A 22,823-nucleotide genomic window follows, 5' to 3' on the forward strand; every position below is an offset into this window, starting at 1 on the left:
AGATGGGGCACTGGCAGATGGGCATGTGTTTGAACAGGTTTTACTAATAACAGAGTGCATTAAAAATCATTCTGAGACAGTCTAAGGTCAACGCCATGAATTCAGAGCTCGAGAGGTTGTTCAGCTTTTTTGTAAACCTTTTTAGAATATTAATTAACTAATACAAAAAATAATAAATGACCATACCCTCTTCTAAAATTGTATATTTTTGTATGTGTTCTTACTAGTATAATTTCAGAAGCGTTGATACTGTTAGCTAGTGTAGTATCATCTTATTTGGTACTTTGTAGTCTTCATTAGATATGCTTAAAATCTTCCATACTATGTGTATACAAAAATATTTTTTATTGTATATTTATATAAATGTATATTATTGAGAAATGTCATTATATCCTTTGGCTTTATAGTGAAACATTAGAATATTTAGTAGAAAAATATTTAGAAAACTATAGAGATAGTAGTAACTGCATCAAAGATTGAGATGAAAAGTGTATTCTAACTGCATTATAAGTGAACCAATGTGAGTGTTCCTGTCTGCTGTTAAAGTTATTACTTGTATATTTCTTCAAAGGCCTCAAACTGAAAAGGAAGTAGTAATTGAAATAGTATCAGTAATATTTTTAAAAAGGCATTTCTGTGGATGCTTAGTCCTGTTGACCCTTTTCTATTATATGTAGTGCTTTTGTTATATCCTGTCTCAATTGGAGATGGTGATAAAAAGCAGTAAAAGCAAGATAAAACCAGACAGTTAAATATACAATGCTGGATTCTGTTTAATGGAAGTCAATTATTCTGTTCATAGCCATAAAAATACATATGTGTATATGTGTATTTTATGTGTGTGTGTATTTTTTGCTAACATTATGATGTTTTTAGTAGCTCACATCTTTTATATTTCAGATTGTTAGAAAAATGGAGGAACAAAAACTCCCTTAGGTGAAGACCTATTAATAAAATGATTTCAGCAAGATGTGTGAGAAATGGTACCCACTGATAGACACCATTAAAACTATATATAAATATAAATACTAGTATTTATTTTGGGGGCCATGCCTAGGTGTGCTCAGGGGCTACTCTCTCAGCTCTCCTGGTCCTCGGGGAACATGTGGTGGGAAGATTAAACCAGGCCTCCCATATGCAAAACATTGAGTTTTTTCTTTACCCATTCCACCTTATATAATTTTTTGTTTGGGCAACTATACCTGCATGTGTTCATGGCTTATATTCCTGATACTCTGCTCAGGGATCATTCCTGGTGTAGCTCAGGACCATATTTGGTGTCAGGGCCAGCCTAATGCAAGGCAGGGCTGTAGCTCTCTCTGTCAGTCTAGCCTTTGCGTGTTTGATTTTAATAGCAAAAGTTTATATTCTCCTGGTCATTTAAAACGTACAGGAAATCCTAACAAGGCTTTATATTTGTGTGTGTGTGTGTGTGTGTGTGTGTGTGTGTGTGGTGGCACTGACGTGCTAGGGATGATATCCAGAACCCCACATTTATAGTATGTGCTGTGCTCTGCACCCTGTCCAGTTAAGTTTTACCAACAAAGAGATTGTATTTTCTATCGCATATCAAACTAATTACTTTATACTTTATAATTACTTTTATTGAGAAGGGGAGATGTATAATATAAATGTATGTGATATTATAATAATGCTATATAAAATATGATATTAAACAGATAATATTTAAAATTTATTAACCTGTATTATATATGGAGATTAATGCTTTAAAAAAAACTTTTATTTATTTATGCTTTGCATTTAGATCATACCTGGCGATGCTTAGGGATTACTCCTGACTTTGCAGTCAGGAATTATTCCTGGCTGTGCTCAGGAGACCATATGAGATGCTAGGAATTGAACCTGGGTTGGCTGCATGCAGGACAAACACCCTCCCCCTTGTACTGTAGCTCCTGCTCCCCTAATATATATATGTATATATATGTATATATATATTAAATCATTTTTACTGAAATATGCTTACAATATTGTTTACTGTACTTTTCAGACAGACACCATTCCATCACCAGACAAACCCTTCCCTCTAAAAGTTTCCCAAGGGCCTTTCCCGGCTACTGTTCCTCCCATACTCATGTACGAGTTCCATATTTAAAATACTCGATTCTGTGGACAAAATCTCCATTTCTGATAACTGGTCATTTGTTTCTAAAAATAAATATTTAAAAATATTTATTGTGGAGGTAGTGATACCTACCACTCCTGAAATTCTGCAAAATTGCCTACAATTTGGAATTTTTTTATTATCCTACAAATAGACAACTTTTATTATCCTACAAATAGACAAGAATAAGGAGAGAAGAAATTTTTAAGAGAAAAATTGCATAGACCTATGAAAGTATGTGTGTTTTACCCTAAAAATAGAATATTGGCTTTATGTTAGAAAATACTATATTACAGATAATCTGAATTAATAAGTAAAGGATTGTAATAAAAACCTCTATAAATGTCAAAAATCTCCTGGATAGACATAGAACATTCAATATGAATGACATATTTCATTATTGAAAATGTGTAAAATCTTTTAGCATACTAGGAATAAGCAGACCTTTCTTTTCTCTTTTTTAAATTAAATCACCGTGAGATAGAGCATTACAAAATTGTTCATGACTGTGTTTCAGTCGTGCGATGTTCTACCACCCATCCCTCTACCAGTGTAATTTCCCAGCACCAGTGTCCCAGTTTCCCTCCTTCTTCAAGCCACCCACCATCCAGTCTGCCTCTATGGCAGGCCCCTCTCTTGTCTCTCTTTCTCCTTCTCTCATTTTAGGCATTATAGTTTTTGATACAGATGCTGAAAGGTTATCATGTATATCACTTTACCAAGCAGGCCTTTCTTAATCTAGTAGTACTGTCCTCCTGTTGTTCATCAATTTGCTTGGGCGGGCACCAGTAATGTCTCCATTGTGAGACTTGTTACTGTTTTTGGCATATTGAAGATGCCACAGGGAGCTTGCCAGGCTCTGCCGTGTGGACATGATACTCTTGGTAGCTTTACGGGCTCTCTGAGAGGGACAGGAATCGAACCCGGGTCGGCCGCACACAAGGCAAACGTTCTACTTGCTGTGCTATCGCTCCAGCCCTCTTAATCTAGTAATGGGCAACAATTATTGACGTGATTGAGTGCCATACTTAAAGGCAAAGTGCTGAAAAAATTGTGTGTTGTGTTTAAAGAGGCTCCTTTAATGCTCTTGCAAAACTGTTTTCAATACTATGAATTTCCTACGCTGTTGACTGTCCATGAAGCTCCATATCATTCCTTTAAGTATGAATGGTAATCTAGCTGGAGAGCCTATTCTTAGTGAATTTTAAGTTTTGTTTTTTTTTTAAACCACATTCCTCCTTTCTCTTCTGACTCGTAGGGAGGGACTTCTTTGATAGATCTGCTGTGAGTCTTATGAACTTCCTTTTGTATGTAAGTTTTATTTTTGATATTGCTGCTTTCTCTGTCTTTGGCTTTTGTCATTCCCATTTTAATGTCTTGGAGTTTTTTATATTTTTATCTGATTTCACTGCCATGACCTCTTTGTTCTGGATGCCTGTACTCCTAACTCTGGGAAATTGTTGTCTGTGATTTCTTTAGTGGTTATTCATCAAATTTGCCTTCTTGTTCTTCAAGGACTCCACAGAGTTATTCTGTTCTCTGGAACTCATTCCGAGTTATCTCATTTCTTTTTAGACTCTATTTCCATCTTCTCTTATTTTTTAGAGATTTCCTACACGTCATCTTGTAGCTCACTAATCTTTTCCTCAGCCACTCTTTTTCTGCTGGTCAGATCTTCTGTTGAGTTTTCTGTTTACCACACTCTTTATTTCTGTCATTTCTGATTGTAGTTTTCTCATTTTGGCTCTCATACTGTATTGTGCTTTGCTGACTACTTATGCAATTATTTCTTTGAGCTCATTAAATCTATTCTATTCAAGATGGTGTCACTAAAGTCACTCTCTAAAGGTTTATAGAACTGGTTAGTACTGGTGGAGCCTTTCATGTTATGATTTTCACTCGCTGAGCTTGATGGCTGTCTCTGCATCTTCCTCTGCTGTGTTAAAGGTGAATCTTTGTATTTAGCCTAATCTCTGAGGGATTACGCTGGGTGTTGCTCTTACCTTACTTGCCTTCTTCACCCCAGGGTGTATAAACGTGAGTGGTGTGAAGAGTGCTGAGAACTGTTCAGGAGCTCTGGAGGTGGGGCTGAGATGGCAGAGGGCAGGAGTGGAGACTCTCTTTTCCAGGAGCTGTATCTAATCATCAACTAATTCAAATTTTCCTGCTATAAAGTAGATTTATCTGTCCACCTGTAAAGGAAATCACCTTTCTGTTTTGCTGAAATTGAGTTTTCAAATTATGCTTGAGTCTAATATTCTTGTTATTTCAGTAGTGTTTTTTAAATTAATTGGTTAGAGTGTGCTTTGTGCTGCTAATTATCTCATAAACATAATTTACTGATTCCCTGATAACTAGGAACTGCCTAAGGAGCTGAAGTCCAACAGGAAGTCTAACAGTCACAGTGTGCGCAGAACTTACTGGGTCTGTTGGGTGAGAGATAAAGCCGTGGTGGCCATTTGATGAACAGCTTTGAGATGGAAGGGATAGCTCTGCGGAGACTGTGGCTGTGGCCTAGACACAGAGGACTAGATGTTTCCCTCTCCAGACCAGACCCTTCTGAACTGCAGAGCCAGCTGGAGCATGATCTCCTCCCCTTAACATCTCAGGCACGCCAACCAAGTAGGGCCTCGTTTGGAACACTCGTTCCTTACCCCCAGAAAACGAAAGGCAAGTGCTGACTCGTGTCTTCTGCCATCTTTTCAAGTCACCTATATTGGAAACCTCAGCCTCATTTTTGATCATGTTCTCTCCCTTACTCCTCCCAAGCAGTCTCTCACCAAAACCTCTCAGTTTTATGCCCTAAGCGAGTCACCTGCTCATTTCCACCCAGCTCTGCTGCATGTATCTTTTTCCTCACCTAGTGAAGTCACTTCCTCACATGGTCCCGTTTCCACCACTAGCTTCCATCCTCCTTTCAACTTTACATTTAAAATGATTTCAAGAGATCCATCTAATCATGCCCTTCCCTTGAATAATCCAATTAGCTTTTCATGTTCTTACAGTAAAACCTAGAAGAATCCTTTATGAGTCTTGCATATCCGCTTCTTGCCTAACAGTCACAGTGTGTGCAGAACTTACTGGGTCTGTTGGGTGACAGATAAATCCGTGGTGGCCACTTCTCTAGCCTCATCTCCTGCCTCAGTGTTTTATTCTGTGCACTTCATATCAGCCTCATCTTATTCTGTATACTTAGCTTTTGGCCTCTTCTCACATCTTCGTGTTTTATTCTGTGCACTGCAGCCACAGGGGTTCTCTTGCCCACCCCTTGCAGTAGGTCATTCATTTCTGAAGAGAAGCCTTCTGTGACCCTGACTAGGTCAGAATCTTCGCATCAGGCGCTTCTCTCATACTCAGAGGCATTTGCCACAGCTTCAGTTTCGCTTGGCTTGAATTGTTCATTATCGTTGTCCCTGACTGCACCGCAGACTCCAGCCATGAAGCTAAGACCATACTTAGTTTAGCTTGAGTATAATAGGCACCCAAATGTTGTTGGATGAACGTCTGTGGGAGATGAAAATAACCATATAAATTTACATTTCTAATGATCTATCCAACGCAGAGTAAAGATAGAGATGTGACAAAGTATAGAAGATTCACAGAGATATGCATGTATTAATACTAATGTTTACTGCTAGGCTGTGGTAGCATCACATGGATCAAATTGAGATTTATTAAGCCAGCAAATTGATCTTCTTACTTGAGTGTGTTGGCAGAAATATAGAAATAGCTGGCAGTAGTAAAGAATGTCATGTTGTGAGCCTTAACGCCATTGGTGGTATTAAGGTCCCTAAAAGAAGCTACAGGAAAAAGAAATTGAGATTTTTAAAAATGGATGCATTCTTAGAAAAAGGTGGTCTGTATCGACACCAGTAAACAATATCATAATGAAAACTGCATATTTAAAAGCATATTTGCATATGTTTCGAAAATTATCCCCTCTTCCACTCCCTTGAATGGATGAATGGGTAGATTCTCAGGCTGTTTCTAAATCGAAAAATTAATTCAGAGTCAAGTAGAACTCCTAATTCCCTGATAAGTGCATCCAGGTTGGAGTGAACAGTAAGGAACACTTCAAGCAACTGCTTCAGTAGATGCCATGAGAACTTTCACTGTTTTTCCATATTTCACTACATCGAAATAAGGATGAAAGGCCTGGCAACTCTGGGGCAGCAGCGGTAGCACAGCAGGCAGCATGCTTGCCTCACATATGGCTGACTCAGATTTGATCCTCAGAATCCCATGTGACCACCTGAGCCCCACCAGGAGATATCCCTGAGCACCACCAGGTGTGGCCATCCTGAAACAAAACAAAACACAAAAATCCCCGAATGCCTCGCAGCCTTTTAAAGGACCTTCCAATGGAGTTACTTTGGTTTACTCAGCCTCCTTTATGTTGTAGGGAAATAAGTCATAAAGGTTCGGAAAGGGTAGGACACAGAAATTCTTGGGGATTCGGGGAAGGGAAATGCCTTTCATCACTCTGAGAGTGCCCTTGCCTCCGTGGTGCTTCCTGAGGGTTGCCTGGACCCCGTGCTAGCAGCCTTGGGAGTGTGTTTACGTAGGAGGCTGTGGCAACTGACCGCCTGGGCTTCCTAAACTATTCTCTGTGCCTTCTCAGAAGCCAGGTGCAGGAAAGTCCACGATTGGCTGCCGACTTCCTTTCTTTTTTCTGTCTGCAGTTACTGTAGCCTCAGTTTCAGCCACACATCACACCTTTGTGTGCTGAAATAACTCAGCAACATCTAGTTGCTAACTAGTTGAAAACATTTCATTTTAATCTTTGCTGTTTACATTGTGATCACAGTTATGAATAGGTCTTCATTTAACATCTCTCAAAAACAACATTCCTAGTGTTGGAGAGATAGTACAGTAGACAGGGTGCTTACCTTGTATTAGGAGGACCTGGGTTTGATCCCTGCACCTCCTCAGGCCTCCTGAGCCTCCTGCCAAGAGTGGTCCCTGGTACAGAACCATAAGTAAGCCCTGACCACCACTGGGTGTGACCCCAAAACAAACCATCAGCACCAAAAAAATTATTCCTAAAATGCAATTTTCTCTCTTGCTAGGACAACGTAAAAGAAGGCTTAAAAATGAAGGGGAAATATTGTTTACGTGTATCTTTATCTCAAGGGCTAGTAGATAACAATTTAAGATAATTGAGAAATAGTGTTTTTCAACTGTTTTTTGGCAATGGCCTCTTCAGCCTCGCCTCCCTCCTGTGGCCCTAGTCCTACCACTTGGTTCTCTTCTCTCAAGCTGTGCCATATTCGACCCCTTCCATGAGTATTTATTGTCACCTGTGGTCCCTTAGGCACTGTAAGAAGTCATATTTCCCTGACGGGGAAGTGCTGTTTTTAAATACGGTATTTTTCTTGTTAACAATGACTTTTATATTCTTTGATAGATTCAAGATACTCCTCATAAGATTCTTTTTTTTAATGCTATACAAATTTAGATAAATTGACATAATTTTCAAATGAAGATTTAATTTTTAAGAGTGTTTTTAAAATCATCATATTTCAGTGTTCAGCAGACCAGCTCTGTGCACAGAGCAGCCCTTCCTGGAGTTGTAGAGCACATCTGTTTAGTAGATATCATGCTATCCTTCTATACCAGGCCTGCACACATCTGGCAGGAAGGAAGCTTAGGATAGCCATCCTACAGAAGGAGCTACTTAGCATCATTAAGCAATTGTGACAAACTTTCCAGTTAATTTTTTAACATTTGGAGACTTCAAGTATTTATAGATAAATCAAAATTATGTGCTAAACTATTAAAGAACTTTCCAGTTAAGTGAAGTTAAAAATAAAACATTTCTCTTAGAAGAATAGTTTTACCAAGATACCAAAGGACTCCTACCATCAACCAAGATTTTGAAGTGTTCTGAACCCACTAGTCTTACAGTTCACCACAAATAAAAAGATGATTATAGATCAGATAGCTTTTCAAATAATAGTTATTTTGAAAATGTTTCTGTGGCAGGCAAAAGATGTCAAACCCTACTCACGACCCATCCCTTTTCAGCAATATTCCTTTGTCCTCAGATTTTATTTACTTAATCTTCACAATCTTTGGAACCTCCTGAAAAGGTGGGGGAATCATGTAGGCATTATGTTAGTCATCCAAATCTTGATTCTTTCAAAGCAAAGAATGCAGTTTGCTAAATTATATATACAGTAATTGCTTTAAAATGTAAATTGATGTTTCTAAAATGAATATTTCGAATCCTCCCTTTTAAATGTAGTGAGGGCATGATTACTAGGTTCTTCCCTGTTCCCTTGACAGCTATATCAAACACTTGAATACTTAACAAGCAGCCAAGCTTCTCTAAAAGCAGTAAAGAATTGAGTAAAGTTCACTGTGTACACTTTCTAGAGCAAGGACCTGGTGTTACTTGTGCTTCTTATTGACCTAACACTGATACAAAAGAAGTAGTTAGTCAAGTTTTTGAATAAGTGAAATACGACTAAGTCCACAGACTTTGATCCACTGCTGAAGTTTTAAGGGGTTGGTTCAAGTTACCACTTTGCATTTTGAATTGCTTGAAATTTGTAAGATCTTTATGATGGTAAGTTTTAAATAAGTTTGGATCTGAACTTTATATTCTGCTAGCCAAAAACTTATCATCAGACATAACTGTCAACATTAGTAATACAACTAATAGACGATCATATAATTGAGAATAGCATATCAGATTGAGTAGACCCTGGATCACTGTCTGCCAGTGAGGTTGCCCTTGGCATTGTACCAGAGACTGTTGTAGACATTAGTTTAAGGGTTTTTTTCTATCATTTAGATGTAGTGATTATGTTCTGGATTTCTTTAAGATCTCAAAGAAGAATTTTTAAAATTGTGCCATGAGTTAAAATCCATTTGCCTCCAATAACTGAGGGGCATAGTGGTGTTCACCATTGTAAAAATCTGCCAAAATCAAGACTTGCATATTTGTTGACGATCTATATAGATTTGAACCTAATTTTTAAACAGCCAGTTATCAAGTGAAATGGCATATCAAAGATATAGACAATGGAAGAACAAGGGAATAAAGATACGATCTAATAGTACCCCTTTATTCTTAGAGAATTGAGTTACTGGATATAAAGTGTTCAGAATGGTGCTTGTCACATGGTATAGACTAAATAGTAATCTGCTATTCCAATTTGCCATTTCTAAGTTTAGGAATTGGTTGGGGGGGGGGGTTGTAGGCACTGAATTTTAGAGTTAGTGTGAGGTGACAGGTGATGAGGGAAATGGAAGAGTAACTGCTACTTGAGAGAATTGAAACAATTCAAATACAGTAAGATATTTTCAGTCTCTGATTTCAGCAAGTAAGAATCACTTTGTGAGAGGTCTTCAATTTTATATGTTTTGGAAAATTATTTAAAAAAATTAATGTAATACCAAGAACCATACTGAAATTATTATTTCAAGTTATTCTCATCCTAAAAGCCTCGGATGACTTCACACTGCACTGGAATTAAATCCAAACTCTTGACCTTGGCTACCAAGCTTCTAGATGATCTGGCCCTTAGTTACCTCTATGACTTAATCTTTCACTAGATTTTTTGCCCTAGCCTGACTGACCTTATTCTTGTTGATCTCATACCCTATCATTTTAACTTAAAAGTTGTGTTCTGCATGAATGCATTAAAGATTAGCCACTCTTCAGAATTAGTGGGAATGTTCATGATGTGCTGCAATTGTGTTCATTTCTCTAAAATTTCTCAAAAAACAATAAAATACTCACAAATCCTATACTTCACTGTTTGGGATAACAGATTAAAAATTTAGAAGTCATCTGGCCAGTAACCATATTTATGAAAAGTTCTAGTGCTTCTACGACTAGAAATTCACCAAGAAAGTCTTAAATAGCTCTGTATTTGTTTTCATGTAAGTGAACAATGTAGAAAATTCTTGCGATGGCTTTGAATTTAGTGTTCCATGATTATTAGTAACCAGGGGTTTGAAAATTGTCTCCTTTTGCTTTCTTGAACTTAGAACAAATTTTTTATATTTAGTTTTTTAGAGAATGTAAGTTTTAAGTGGTGCTTTAACAAGAACCCGTAAACATTAAAATTAACAGTAACTTTTAGTGCTCTACCTTATTTAGCTGAAGACCTGTGATACCACTCTTAGGGTAGTTAATTTCAGAAATCCTGATTTTAAATAAAAATGTGTTTACAATGGAAAAAAAATTAGCCACTATTCTCTACTGCCCTATGTACTTCTTTCATAGCATCCTGTTTTGTCTCTTAGAACTTAGCATTATATGAAATTATTTTGTTCACTTGTTTATTATTATGTACCTCCTCTCTCCCTCAGAATGTAAACAATTTGAGCATAGAGAACTTGTTTGCATTGACCATTGATAGCTGTTGCAGCAAACATGTCATAGGAACAACTGTTAGTTGAGACCCAAAAGATCATGCATAAAATACTTGTTTATTGACTGATAAGAAAAATAAAAGAGGGGAGATTTCTTACTAAGTCACTTCAGTGACCTCTGTGAACATTTTTACATAATTCCAATAGGGTTTCATCTGTGCATGCACATTTAAATGTCTGCACAGCTATTTTCAAAATGACCATAATCTGTTATGGTTTTGAGTCTCAGATGTACTGATATTATCTACAGTAACCCTTCCCCTAGTTCTGTATTTGGTGGACAGTTTCTATAACTCCAGAATGCTCCTGAGTGAAGTTTGTTCCTTAGAAAGAGGCTTGAGGCTGGGGGCTAGAACGACATAGGGGAAAAGAACTAGAAGTAGAACCCAGTAGTTAATTTTCAACGCATACCATACATTTTTTTAAGCAAGCACTTGATCCATATTGATGAGAATCAATGAATCATGTCCCCACCTACTACCCTGAATTATATATTTTTTTCCTGCCTTTTCATCTAAAAGCAGGAGGCGTATCAGATCTGAGCAAATGTTTATTTAAGAAATCTCTTCTTTCTCTTTCTCTCCCCCTATATTCAAGAGTACAACCTACTTGTATGTATACTTCTGGTTTGAGTGCCTATTGGAACAGAAGGACCCTCATTAGTTAGTCAGTGTTTGTAACTAAAATAAAATCTCAGCAGTCTTCACACCCACATTGTAAAGTTCTTCTTGTTCAGAAGGACATATTAGCCCTAATATGGAAGGATGAATCACAGCAGGGAGTACTTTTGAAGAAACCATTACTAGTAAGTTAAGAACTGTTCTAATGGTAGTGTTACATGTTTGAACTAGGAGGTGATAGTTGTGTAGGTTATCCCTGCTAAACCTTTATAAGACAGTGACTGCTAAAACTCTTAGACATGTTACACCTCAAGTTAATGTTGTATTATTTCTCTCATATATACATTAGGTTCTTAGAGATTGTTTCCTTTGTTCTCTCCAACTCTTACCAATCTCTGGTCTTTAAAACTGAGAATCAAGACCACAAGATAGTATTTTTTCTGAACTTTCAGATTACTTAAATTATTTATATATTATCTGACCTCCATTCACTTCCCAATTTGGTACTTGATATCTAATGAAATGGGTGAGTCTATTAGTGTTTTGCCTTGCCAGTTGAATTTTAAGGATCTTGGGAGAAAGAGGGCTCTTGTAAGATATTTTTTATTATCTCAGGCATTTTAAAGATGCTGGGCTATTTATTGTAGATAATTATTTCATGATGAAAATCTTTCTTTTTCCCCCTTGAAAGTTTCTTTCAACTTTTCCCCTTTCATCATGTCTTTGCCACGTTTTTCCTATATGTGAAGAACATAGTTACCTGGATCTGACAATTCCATGCGTTGAATAGTTAAGATTAAATTATAGCTTACATACTTTATAGCTGCTTACAAAATAAGATTTTTCCCCCTTGAACAAACACTCATTTCTTTCAAGTGCAACTTGAACTCTTATCTAATTGAAAACAGTTGAAACAGTGAACTTGGGGGACCAGATTCTAAGGGTTCTAATATAGCTGGCTGTATCATGCTGATCATGCACTTAAATCTCTACCTGACTTTCCTTACCCGAGACAATATAAGAATAATACCCTATAGAATACCCTATTGAATAATACCTTATAGAATACCCTATAGAATAAATTCTATAGGGGGTTCTATGGGATAGTTTATTCTATAGGGTATTCACTAAAATAGGTATTATGTCTTGGTGTCTGCCTTGTCCTCAGAATGACTCAGATTGGTCAGGTAGGTGGGATTATCATTAAGTTTGTACAAATAAGAAACAACTGCTACTTAGAAAGGTCAGATAACCCCTATCAGGTTTCATTCTGATAACAGCAAAGATAATAGATCAGATCTCTCCAGCTTTGTTGTTGCCACAGAGAATTAGATTAAATGACTCCAAGATCCCTTCTTCTCAACTCTGTAACTTTCTGCTATTAATGTCTTTTGTACTTTAATGCTCTTCTCAAAACATTTTAGGCACGACTACTAGCTAATTAAATTTTGTTTCAGAATTTTGAACATTCTTTTTTCATTTGTCTTTCTGGGTCACACCCAGCGATGGTCAGGGGTTTCTCCTGACTCTGCACTCAGGAATCACTCCTGATGGTGCTCAAGGGACCATATGGGATGCTGGGGATCAAATCCAAGTTGGCCGTGTGCAAGGCAAATGCCCTACCTCCTGTACTATCACCCCGACCCTTTAAATACTTCTTAAAATGTAAAGGTGTTTAATACTCAAGTGCAGGACTAGCATAGCATGCATAGCCATAAAAACCATTTTTTATTTTTCCAAGTCAGGTAAATATTTGATCAAAAACAGAAGCAGGGAAGGTGGATTTGGTTAAAGAAAGGAGAAAAGGAATAGGACCTTAACACTGAAGAAAAATGTATTTCATTCTCTCACCATATTTTTTCCTGACTCATATTTGCTGTGCTTTTTTATTTAATTTTTCTCGGGCTTGAGCGATAGCACAGTGGGTAGGGCATTTGCCTTCCACGCAGCCGACCTGGGTTTGATTCCTCCATCCCTCTCGGAGAGCCCAGCAAGCTACCGAGAGTATCTCGCCTGCGCAGCAGAGCCTGGCAATCTCCCCGTGGCGTATTCCCTGTGCCAAAAACAGTAACAAGTCTCACAATGGAGATGTTATTGGTCCCCGCTCAAGCAAATTGATGAACAACGGGAGGACAGTGCTACAGTGCAGTGCTATTTTTTCTGAAACAAATCTTACTTCACTGAAGGGGTTACTATAAAAATTCATAAAACCTTAAGAATAACCTTTGGGATATGAACTCAAGATGCTTTGTCTAGATTAATTTAGATTTGATGCGTAAGACTTGCTTTCTTGATTAGCCAGGGAAACTCTGGGGTTACTTGCTCTGTTGTCAGGATTACCACTCTAGGGCTGCCACCTGTGAAGCAGTGGAGTGTTGATGACCCATTTGTTACCTCCCCACAATACAGTTCTAGTAGACAAGCAGACCAGCAGAACTCCGATTGGCATTGGCTTCTGTCATGGCAACGTGAGCTCTGTACATGGGCAGATTTGGCACATATGTACATTTCTACATATGCTTACCAGATCACAAATTTGGCTCCATCTGAAGGGATGGGGTGCGGGGGTTGGGGGGGATGACAAGCCAAGTTTGACTACTTAAATTAGCATCACAGTTTATTTTTGTCAAATTCTCCAGGCTTGCATTTTTATAAGAAAAAGAAAAAGAAAATTGCCCCTCCTATAGTGATCTAAAATTTTTTGGGACCAGTTTTGAGTATAATATTTAGAATATTAGTTTGGTTTGCTGTGATTAGAATGCTGCATGTGATTGCAAATTCTCCCATGACCCATCCACCCAAATTTATTTTAAATAAATTATGTATCACAATTTTTAGTGTTTGAGATTATTTTCCTCCCCTAATTCAGTAATGTTTTTGTACTTGTTGATTTGGTTGGTGAGCTTAAATGCACCAACCAAATCACCTTCTCCCAGAAAAAAAGAAATGGTACTAATTTTTGTGTGTTTTTTTAAAGCCAAATGCATATATAGTCTTATTCTGTCTCTAAGTGACCATAAATGGCAGTGTGCCTGACATATACTTGTGTATATCTATACACACATTATATATATATATGTATTTACTATATATCTATGTACACACATACAGTAAGTCTACAAAGAAATGCTGAATGAGTATATAAATGTAGGAAACAGCTTATTGATAATAACTGTCACCTACTTGAATTAGGAAAAGTATAGATATAGGGTATACATCATTTTCTTTATTATGCCTCTCATAGGACAGTTTTAGTTATCGGTCTTTTAATAAGAACTATAAGGAGTTAATGACAGTAGTCAGATTTTTTTTACAGGTTGTATCAGCCTCGACATTCTTGCCATTCCTTTGTTGATTTCGAAATTTGGGACTTTAATCTCAATTCTGTGCTCAGGACAAAACAGTGAGCTGTGTTAGGTCGTTTTTCCTAGAATAATAGCAGAGTAAAGAATGTTGTAGTGAGAATAAAGAAGATCATTGACACAAAAATACAAATACATTCTTCTAGAATGGAAGAAATTTTTAAATGTTTGTAAGATAATAAAAAAGAAGAGTAGATTCCATACAATAGATTCTGTAATACATATTTTTGTTTTTGAAATAGTGTTTTATTTGTTAGTGTGTTTGTATTCATTTTTCAAAAATTCATTATGTATCAATTTTTTACTACTTGAGGGCAAGATGTGAACCTTCAAAGAATATATAGTAGGGAAGAAGTATGTATAATAGTGATGACAGTGAGGAGTGATAAGTGTAATCATAGCAGAAGCAGATTTAAAATGGAAATCATGAACTCTGAGAGTCAGCTAAGGAAAAGTACCTTATTAATTACTCTTCTTCTTTTGCTGTCACATATAAAGATAAATAATGTTTCAAAGAGAACACTGTTCACCAAAGACTGTTCTACTCTTTGTGTTTTTTTGACTTTTTCTTATAAACAAATTTTGGTTTCTGTCCTTAACTACAACTTACCCTGTAAACGCTTAGTCATCCCACCCACCCACTGTTCAGAAGGACCATTTTGTCCTGTTGCAGCAGCACACAGCCTAATGATTCTTACTGCCCTTATCTCCCAGGGGCCTTACACGTTGGGGGCTTACACTTAGACTTTAGGGCTATGTAACTTCATATCTTTGTGGTGCTGAATTCATTCATTTATTTTTTTCAACTTTTCATTCATCCAACTATACCTAGCTCCGTGGGGTTGAGCTGAAGTGAGTTGAACACTGGGGCTGAGTTAGCAAATAGGCTGTATTCCAGCCCTTTTAGTCATTCCCTGGGCCAGTAGATTTGCAGTAAGGCTTTGAGGTTGTCACATAGCCCAAGAGACTACTTATATCAAATGGGAAAGTACATTGGTTTTGCTGAAGTTATGTGAGACTTGGCTTATTGCATTTGCTGAAGTTATATATCGTTAATACATTGAGATAATCTAAAAATTTAGAACCAGATTTTCTCTTAGCTATCATGGTCAACCTGCTTGCTGCCTTCTCATTGAACTAATCAATTAACATTCAAAATGTAAAATACAAAATAATTTGGGGGTAAACTTAATTTAACTAACCTTAAGTTGAAAATGTTACTTGTCAAGGCTGGAGAGATAGTACAGCAGGTAGGCAGCTGACCGGGTTCCATCCCTAGCATGGCATATGTTCCCCAAGCAAGGAATACCCCCCTTCGTGTACAGCTAAGCGTACCTCCCCCCTAGTAAATAAATTAATTAAATGTTACCACAGAGATAAGACATAGATATACTATAATACAGTCATCTTGATTCTATTCTATTACAGAATTTTTGTCTCTAAATATTTTAGCCAAATATAGGAATATGAGAATGATTTTGCTTACTTTCTTCATGTTAAATTCCAATTTTTGTTAATAGAACTTGAGAAGGATATTGAAAATTAGTCATTCTTATATCTACTAAGGGACTTGGTAGACTTATTCTTCAGAGCTCAGATTAGCATAAACAAGATATTTGGGAGAATCACATATTTAGAAAATAGTTATGAAAACTTATCAGACATACATGTTTTCTCATTTAGAGAATAAGCAGACTAATAAAATTGTTACCAAGTGGGAAGCATGGTAGATAGGGACATGGAGTGGTAGAAAGTCTTCTCAAAATATACTTTTATTTTTACTTTTTAAAAATAGTTTTTAGTCTTATATTTTGCCTACCAAAATAAAACATGAATATTCATACCTACATATAAGTGTATATATGGGGACTGTGTTTTCATAAAAATTTCATAGCCATACTTAAAAGCCATGTAACCGCAAGAGCATTCCTTTGAGTTTACAGAATTACGTTATTTTCTTTAAATACCCTGGGTTTTTGAGACAGTGCCCCAGTTTACTGAAGTTGGTTTGTCTGCTCCACTGACTAGATTCAATTTGGAAATGCTAATTCTCCTGCAGTAAGAACCATACCACTATTGGGCTGCTGTTTGCCCATTTGGTCTCTGACAAGCTAATTTCCATGGACAAATTATAGACAAAATTTCAGGCATTTATTTTGCAATTAGTTTCTTCAGGTGACTCAGAGTTGGCTGGGGGGTACATTAAAAAAAATCTTGAGTATTCTGAAATCTCTAAAGGATTTGTAGGTTCATTCCTATTGAATTTTTCTAATAGTAAGAGTTTTCTATTTATAGGAAATTTTCTTTTGCAGTAAACAAATTGTTTACTTCTGCTAGGCACATGTACTTGTTGTATTTGAGGGTAAGGATTAATATAAGAGCCGGGTAGAGTTTTAAAAAGATGTTTAGAGTTTAATTTCCAGAAGATCCAAGATGCATATCTTCATAAAATTTTAGATAATCTAATTTATTTTAAAGTAAATGACTTTGCATTGATTTAATGTCTTAGTTATAAAGGTAAATATATTTATTTTTAAAATCATGAATCCACTTTTTTTACAGCATTCGAAATTATTTTCCTAATGAAAGTCATTTATTATCATAGCAGCTTATTAAAATATTGTCCAAATGTTTTTTTCCCCCTGAAGAAACTGAGTACTTACATAACCATAGATGCACAGTTTGCTTGTAATAAGAATGTTAATAAGGAAGGGTAAGAGTTAATTAACCAGACCCTTAATAATGGGCCCTTTTAGTCCTAGGAATCTATAATTGCCTCCCCAAAGCTAGTTGTTGTAGCAAGTTGTGAGATGAAATATGTAGATTTGTGTCGTAGTGCTTCTAAGAAAAAAGTTGCCTTCAGGCAAACTTTGGTACCTTTATTATTATATAAAATTCCTTTTTAATGATAAGCAATACACATAGTCAAAATAATTTGGGGGGTAGAAGTCTGGTGCCTCCCGTTTACTCAATTCGATTAATGAATAGGGATGAGATTCCAGTGAGCAGTTTCTTCTCCCTTTGGAGAAATAGAACCTCTTGGCCAAACTTTGGATACTTAAATAATAGTAGTTTATTCATCCTAGAAAATATTCACTCCTTATTCCTACGGATAATGAACTGTGTAGCAATTTTCTTAAATCATGTTTTAGACTAATAAAATGGAAAAATTAGGGAATGTTTCTAGTGGATCTTACTCTGAGAAATATGTAAGTTGAAATGTAATTTATTACATAATGTCTTCCAATGCTATACGCCCCCCCCCCCAACTGATTTATCTTCTTGTGAATCCCCAAAGACTATGGGATCCCTCCCTTTGGGGTTGCCCACTCAGTGCCACCCAAGCCTCTTGAACTGTCTGCTCAGCCCGGCAGGACTGCCAGAGGGTAGCTTGCTTTGCTTCTGCTCAGGAGGACCCATCGAATCCATAATTCCATTTTCCAAATGTTTCAGCAAGGACTCATTTGTGGGAAGGATGCTTGCCCTTTAAAAACTCTTCCCCCCACCCCAATGCAGGTCTCGCCCAACGCAAAAAACCTTCTCCCTGAAAGTTTGGAAGGGGCGAGGGCGGGGGCGGGGGGCGGGCGCGAGGGGCGGGCTCGGCGCGGCCCCCGCCCGCCTCCGTTCGGGGGCGTTGTGTGCTTACGGGCTCCCTGGAGCGGATCACCATATAATTGATGTGCAGTCTGCATTGCTGAATCCTGGACTGCACCATTCGGCGTGCAAGGGAAGATGTAATCTGATCCCGGTGCTGCTGCGGGAGGCACCGGCTCGGTGGCGGCTCTGACAGGGCCGCGTCTCGGCCAATAATCGGCTCCCTGCGCGCTCATTATTCCCTCGAGTTCTGCCGGGCCGGCTGCATGTCTGTATGCGCGCCCCGAGCCGAGCGGCGGGCGGCTTGAGACGGCGGCGGCGCGGCGTCTTCTGCCTCTCCCGGGGAGTGGGGTTGCCGGTTCTGCTCCCCGCGCCGCCTCTCCCGACGTGCCCGAGCATGTCCACGTTAGAATCCGTGACATACCTGCCTGAAAAGGGGTTGTACTGTCAGAGACTGCCCAGCAGCCGGACACACGGGGGCACAGAGGCACTGAAGGGGAAAAATACAGAAAACATGGGTTTCTACGGCACACTCAAAATGATTTTTTACAAAGTAAGTAATCTGGGTGGGCTGTTTTTTCTTCTTTTTTTGATTTTTGATTTTTTTTCCCTGGGGCTTCCTGTGTGGCGTGATCGTGTCTGTGTGTGTGCCTGCCTGCGAAGGAAAATCTGTATCATCAGAGATGGCTGCAGTATCCTCTAATTTTGGTGGGTGGCTGGCGGGCTGCTCTTCAGGCTCAGAGCGGGGATGGAGGCAGATAATGGGAAGGCAACGGGAGCTGGAGCGAGCCCTCCCGAGCCCTCCGTGCAGAAAGGAAAGGGGGATTTCCATCCGAGATGTTCTCCCCAGAAATGTATTCGGACTTGAGAGATGGGGCTCCGTTCGAATGCTGACCTGGAAATCCTCTCCCCTTCCTTGGCTTGCTCCGGAGCCTTTTGCCTTAAAAAAAAAAGAAAAAAAAATCCCCCCCCCCCCCCATACCTAATAGACATGCATACATTTATTCCCCTTTCCCTTGAGCTGATGCTCTTAAAGTGTAAATTGCTAGATTGGCTGGGATTTATATTGAAGGAGATCATCATATTCACTTTCTGTGCCCCTTAAAATTTGCCAAATTAATTTTTTTGGCTTCCAAAGTCAGTATTTGAAGTCAACAATATGATATTTAAAAGAGTTCCCTAGCTTTACAGAAAGTGCTATATCTTCTAAAATTGTCTGCAAAGAAAAAAAAAATGCCTTCTCAGGGGTCTTCTTGTATGGAGTTTGGACATTTTTATTCGTTGAAGGGTCTCTGAGATGGAAATAAAGTTTGATTTTAGTGGCAAAAGGCATTTGCACCAATGCATTTACAAGACACCCAGGGAAGTTCTGAAAGCCAGCATTTCAAACTTAATTAGAATGAGTATCCAAGTTCCTCATAATAATTTTGAAAATAGAAATCATGGAAGTTATTTTAGAAAACTAGAATTTTTTTAAGGTAATTTGTACCGACTGACCTTCCTGGTAGATACATTTGCATGTATGTTGCATAGGAGAATATATATATATATATATATATATATGTCTGTAATTGATCTATATGCAAGCATGGGACTCCCTCTATATTAAAGCTTTTGTATTTCTATTTTATTGAAATGATTTTGAAAGAAAAATGGGTTTTGAGAGGAATTTAAAGCAGTGTATGAGTGCAGAAACTTCTGAAAGGCTGATAGAAGACCAGTTTTGTATCATTCCAGTAGAGATTTCAGAAACCAGGGAATAAATTGTGCTTGAGCGTGTTGTACCCTCACCTCTTGCCCTTAGTATTAAAAGAGCATCTCTTTATTTTGGAAGTCTTTTAATGAGGATAAAAATAAGTTTTTATGATCATAGGGTGATGGTTCAAAAAGGCTTTGGGAGTCTCTGTGGTTCTCTTTAGTATTTATAGTGGCATGCTGTATTATGATATTTCCATGTGAAGCAATAAGTAAAAAAAATGATGGTACTTCCTACAAAGCAAGGGTTTTCACTTTAAAAAATGAGGCTAGCTAGTGATCACTCTGGGGTCCCCCGCAATTTTCAGTAATACTATAATTAATTAGTAGACATAGCTACCTGAGAAGGATTGTTGAAATAGGAAAAGTTACAGCTTATATCTGAATTTCTAGTTGTACAACATTAGTGAGATGACCTCGGCTGGTGGTGAAATATGAATTAGTAGTTCTATATTGATGTAGACAAAATGCAGTTCTGAACATACAATGTAATGCAAAACTATAGGTGTTTTGGAGAGCTTCTGAAGATGCATAACTCATTCTTTTGAAATCTTTCTGTTGTTGATTTTCAAGTTCAAATATTTTGTCCTGAGTATCTGCCAATAGAGCTAGAGTCCATTGATATCTTTTTTCCCCATCCTTACTGTACCATCCCCAGACTTCTCTCTTATTAATGGACTTACTATCTTTTTACTGTCTTCTTGGCCCACGTTCATTGATTTTTCTTTATTACAGCTACTTTCCAAAACAATCCTATTTACATTCTTTTTCCCCCTCTTATAATACCGAGTTCTAAATTTTGTCACACTTCCTTCCATTCTAGTTTTGAAATTTTGAATTTAAAATTTTTTACTCTTAAGTTAGTGTTTAAGGGGAAATAAATCGAAATAGGAAAGACATGTCATCTGACACTTTCTATGTGGTGAACATGACATTTCCCATGTTGTTTCTTAAACTGGAAAATCGGAAAGATACCTTACTTTGAAGGGATGTACATGATAATAGGTAGCATTTTTTTTTTAATCACTGCACACTGCTTTTTCCCTCTGAATACACTATCAGGGGGAGTGGGATGTACCTTTCCAGTCTTGTTAAGAGTAAAATGAAGTAGAACTAACTGTAGATACTGTGAAACATTTATTTTCCTTATTGATTGACTAAGCCTATTTAACATTGTGGATCTAACAATAATAGAGTTTTTCCAATATTATTAATGCTAACGTTAAAATTTGCCAGTTGGATAGTTTGTTTTTTAATTTATCTTATCTGTTTTACCTTATAGATGAAAAGAAAGTTGGACCATGGTTCTGAGGTCCGCTCTTTTACTTTGGGAAAGAAACCATGCAAAGTCTCAGAATATACAAGGTATTATTAAGTATCATAACTGATTTTTTCATGATCCTCATGTTTCTTTAAAGAGTTGATTGTACTGAAAGCATTTCTTTTGGATGATTCTTTTAGAATTATGATGTCAGTATCATTGGTGGTTTAATACATTTTAATGTCACTGAAAATGGGGACTGTATTTTCAATAAGGAGAGTTCCTGCTACTCTAGCTTTATGTTTTATTAGTAGTACATTAAGTAGACATAGTAGATATTGCTAGTACATTAAAGTAGACATAAATAGAGTTCTTATGAACAGAATTTAAAAATCAAAAATTTTAAGGAAATCGTATAAAGTCAGAAAGTAAATCATATAATATCAGTATGAACAAGTATATCTTATGACTATAGCAACAACTATTATATATTCAGAATTGAAAATACATTTATTAGCAGTGAAATGGACCTCATAATTACTAACTAAATCTTATTTCATGAAATTGCTGTGTTAGAAATTTTCTTTTATTTGCTTGGTAGGTCTTATGTTTTTAACACATACATTTCTACACCAGTAGAATAGTTTCCATAACAACTAAATACAATTGTAGTTTTGTTGCCTGCTTCATCCCATCATTTTTGGATTTTGCATCAGTATAAAACTTTTCCCACTCTCACGCTAATTAGGCTAACTTAAGCACAAAAACTAGTACCCAGCCAATTAAAAATGGCTTTGGATGACATTTGGAATGCAGTATTTTAAAATTTAAATGAGAAAAGTATTTTATTTTAAAAGGTTTTCTTCTTTTTTTTAACCTAATTGTCAAGGTAATCTTCAAATAACCTGACTGAAAGTTATAATAATCCTAAGAACTTCATGATGGTGCTATTTATTCTTTTCCTTAAATGTTTTGATTTAAAGTTATCATTCTGTAAGATGCAATAAGATTAACAGTACAGGCGTAGTAGCTGATTGCAGCTTTTTACAATGTATATTTTTTCAGTTTTTTTATTTTTCATTCATTTGTAGAAAACATCTCTTTCAAGTGCTTCTTATGACACTTAGAAATCAAAAGAATTAGAAAAAGTGTATGGACAAAAAATGCAGAGATGATACAAAAGAGAAAAAAATACTGTAACCTCTGAGTTATTTAGGAAATTTACCCATTGCGTTTTGACTATTTTACTGTGTTCTACACCTCCACCAGAGGGTGTGGAGTGATAGAAAGACAAGTGGAACTGATCACTGCATTTTAGCTGCTGTTTCTACCTTGGATAAAGTATTTCTGAGCAAATTGGGTTTATATTAAAAATGTACCCTTTTTTAAATGTACGAATTACAGTCCAAACATACAACTTCAGAATTCTATTACAGTGACTGATAATAAGATGCAGATATTATCTAGATCATTTGTTTTTTTAAGGCAGTTTATAGATGAATGGTGAACTTTCACCACTGAACACTCTTTAGTAAAATTTGTCTGTAAGTGTTGATCACTTTTGAGTATTGAGAAAGCACCTGAAAATGTGAAAGTGTTATTTTTGATATTTTATCACATACTCTTTCTCAAGCAAGCCAAGCAACATAGTGATTTCTATATCTTTCTAACCAATTTGTTACTTTATGTTTGGTGCTTTTAAAATATTTTTGACATTTTGT

At 36.9% G+C, this 22,823-nt stretch overlaps 1 protein-coding gene and 1 non-coding gene across 4 annotated transcripts in view; both read left to right on the top strand.

Moving 5' to 3' along the window:
- The window catches only part of FBXW7 (F-box and WD repeat domain containing 7), a 218,081-nt gene that overhangs the window by 168,109 nt on the left and 27,149 nt on the right, over positions 1-22,823 (top strand). For 2 of the 3 annotated variants that reach the window (XM_056118897.1, XM_056118898.1), the window contains one exon: positions 21,124-21,206. In XM_056118897.1, coding sequence (XP_055974872.1) covers positions 21,124-21,206 — 83 coding nt within the window. Of the gene's footprint in view, positions 1-18,123; positions 18,640-21,123; positions 21,207-22,823 lie in introns of those variants that run through there. The other variant, XM_056118899.1, reaches the window with a different exon arrangement.
- On the top strand, positions 5,799-5,930 carry LOC130028455 (small nucleolar RNA SNORA33). Its single transcript, XR_008793189.1, has one exon. It is a non-coding gene; the product is annotated as a small nucleolar RNA SNORA33 (small nucleolar RNA).

This window comes from Sorex fumeus, unplaced genomic scaffold (genome assembly GCF_029834395.1).
Source record: "Sorex fumeus unplaced genomic scaffold, SorFum_2.1 ptg000039l, whole genome shotgun sequence".
Classification (NCBI taxonomy): Eukaryota; Metazoa; Chordata; class Mammalia; order Eulipotyphla; family Soricidae; genus Sorex; species Sorex fumeus.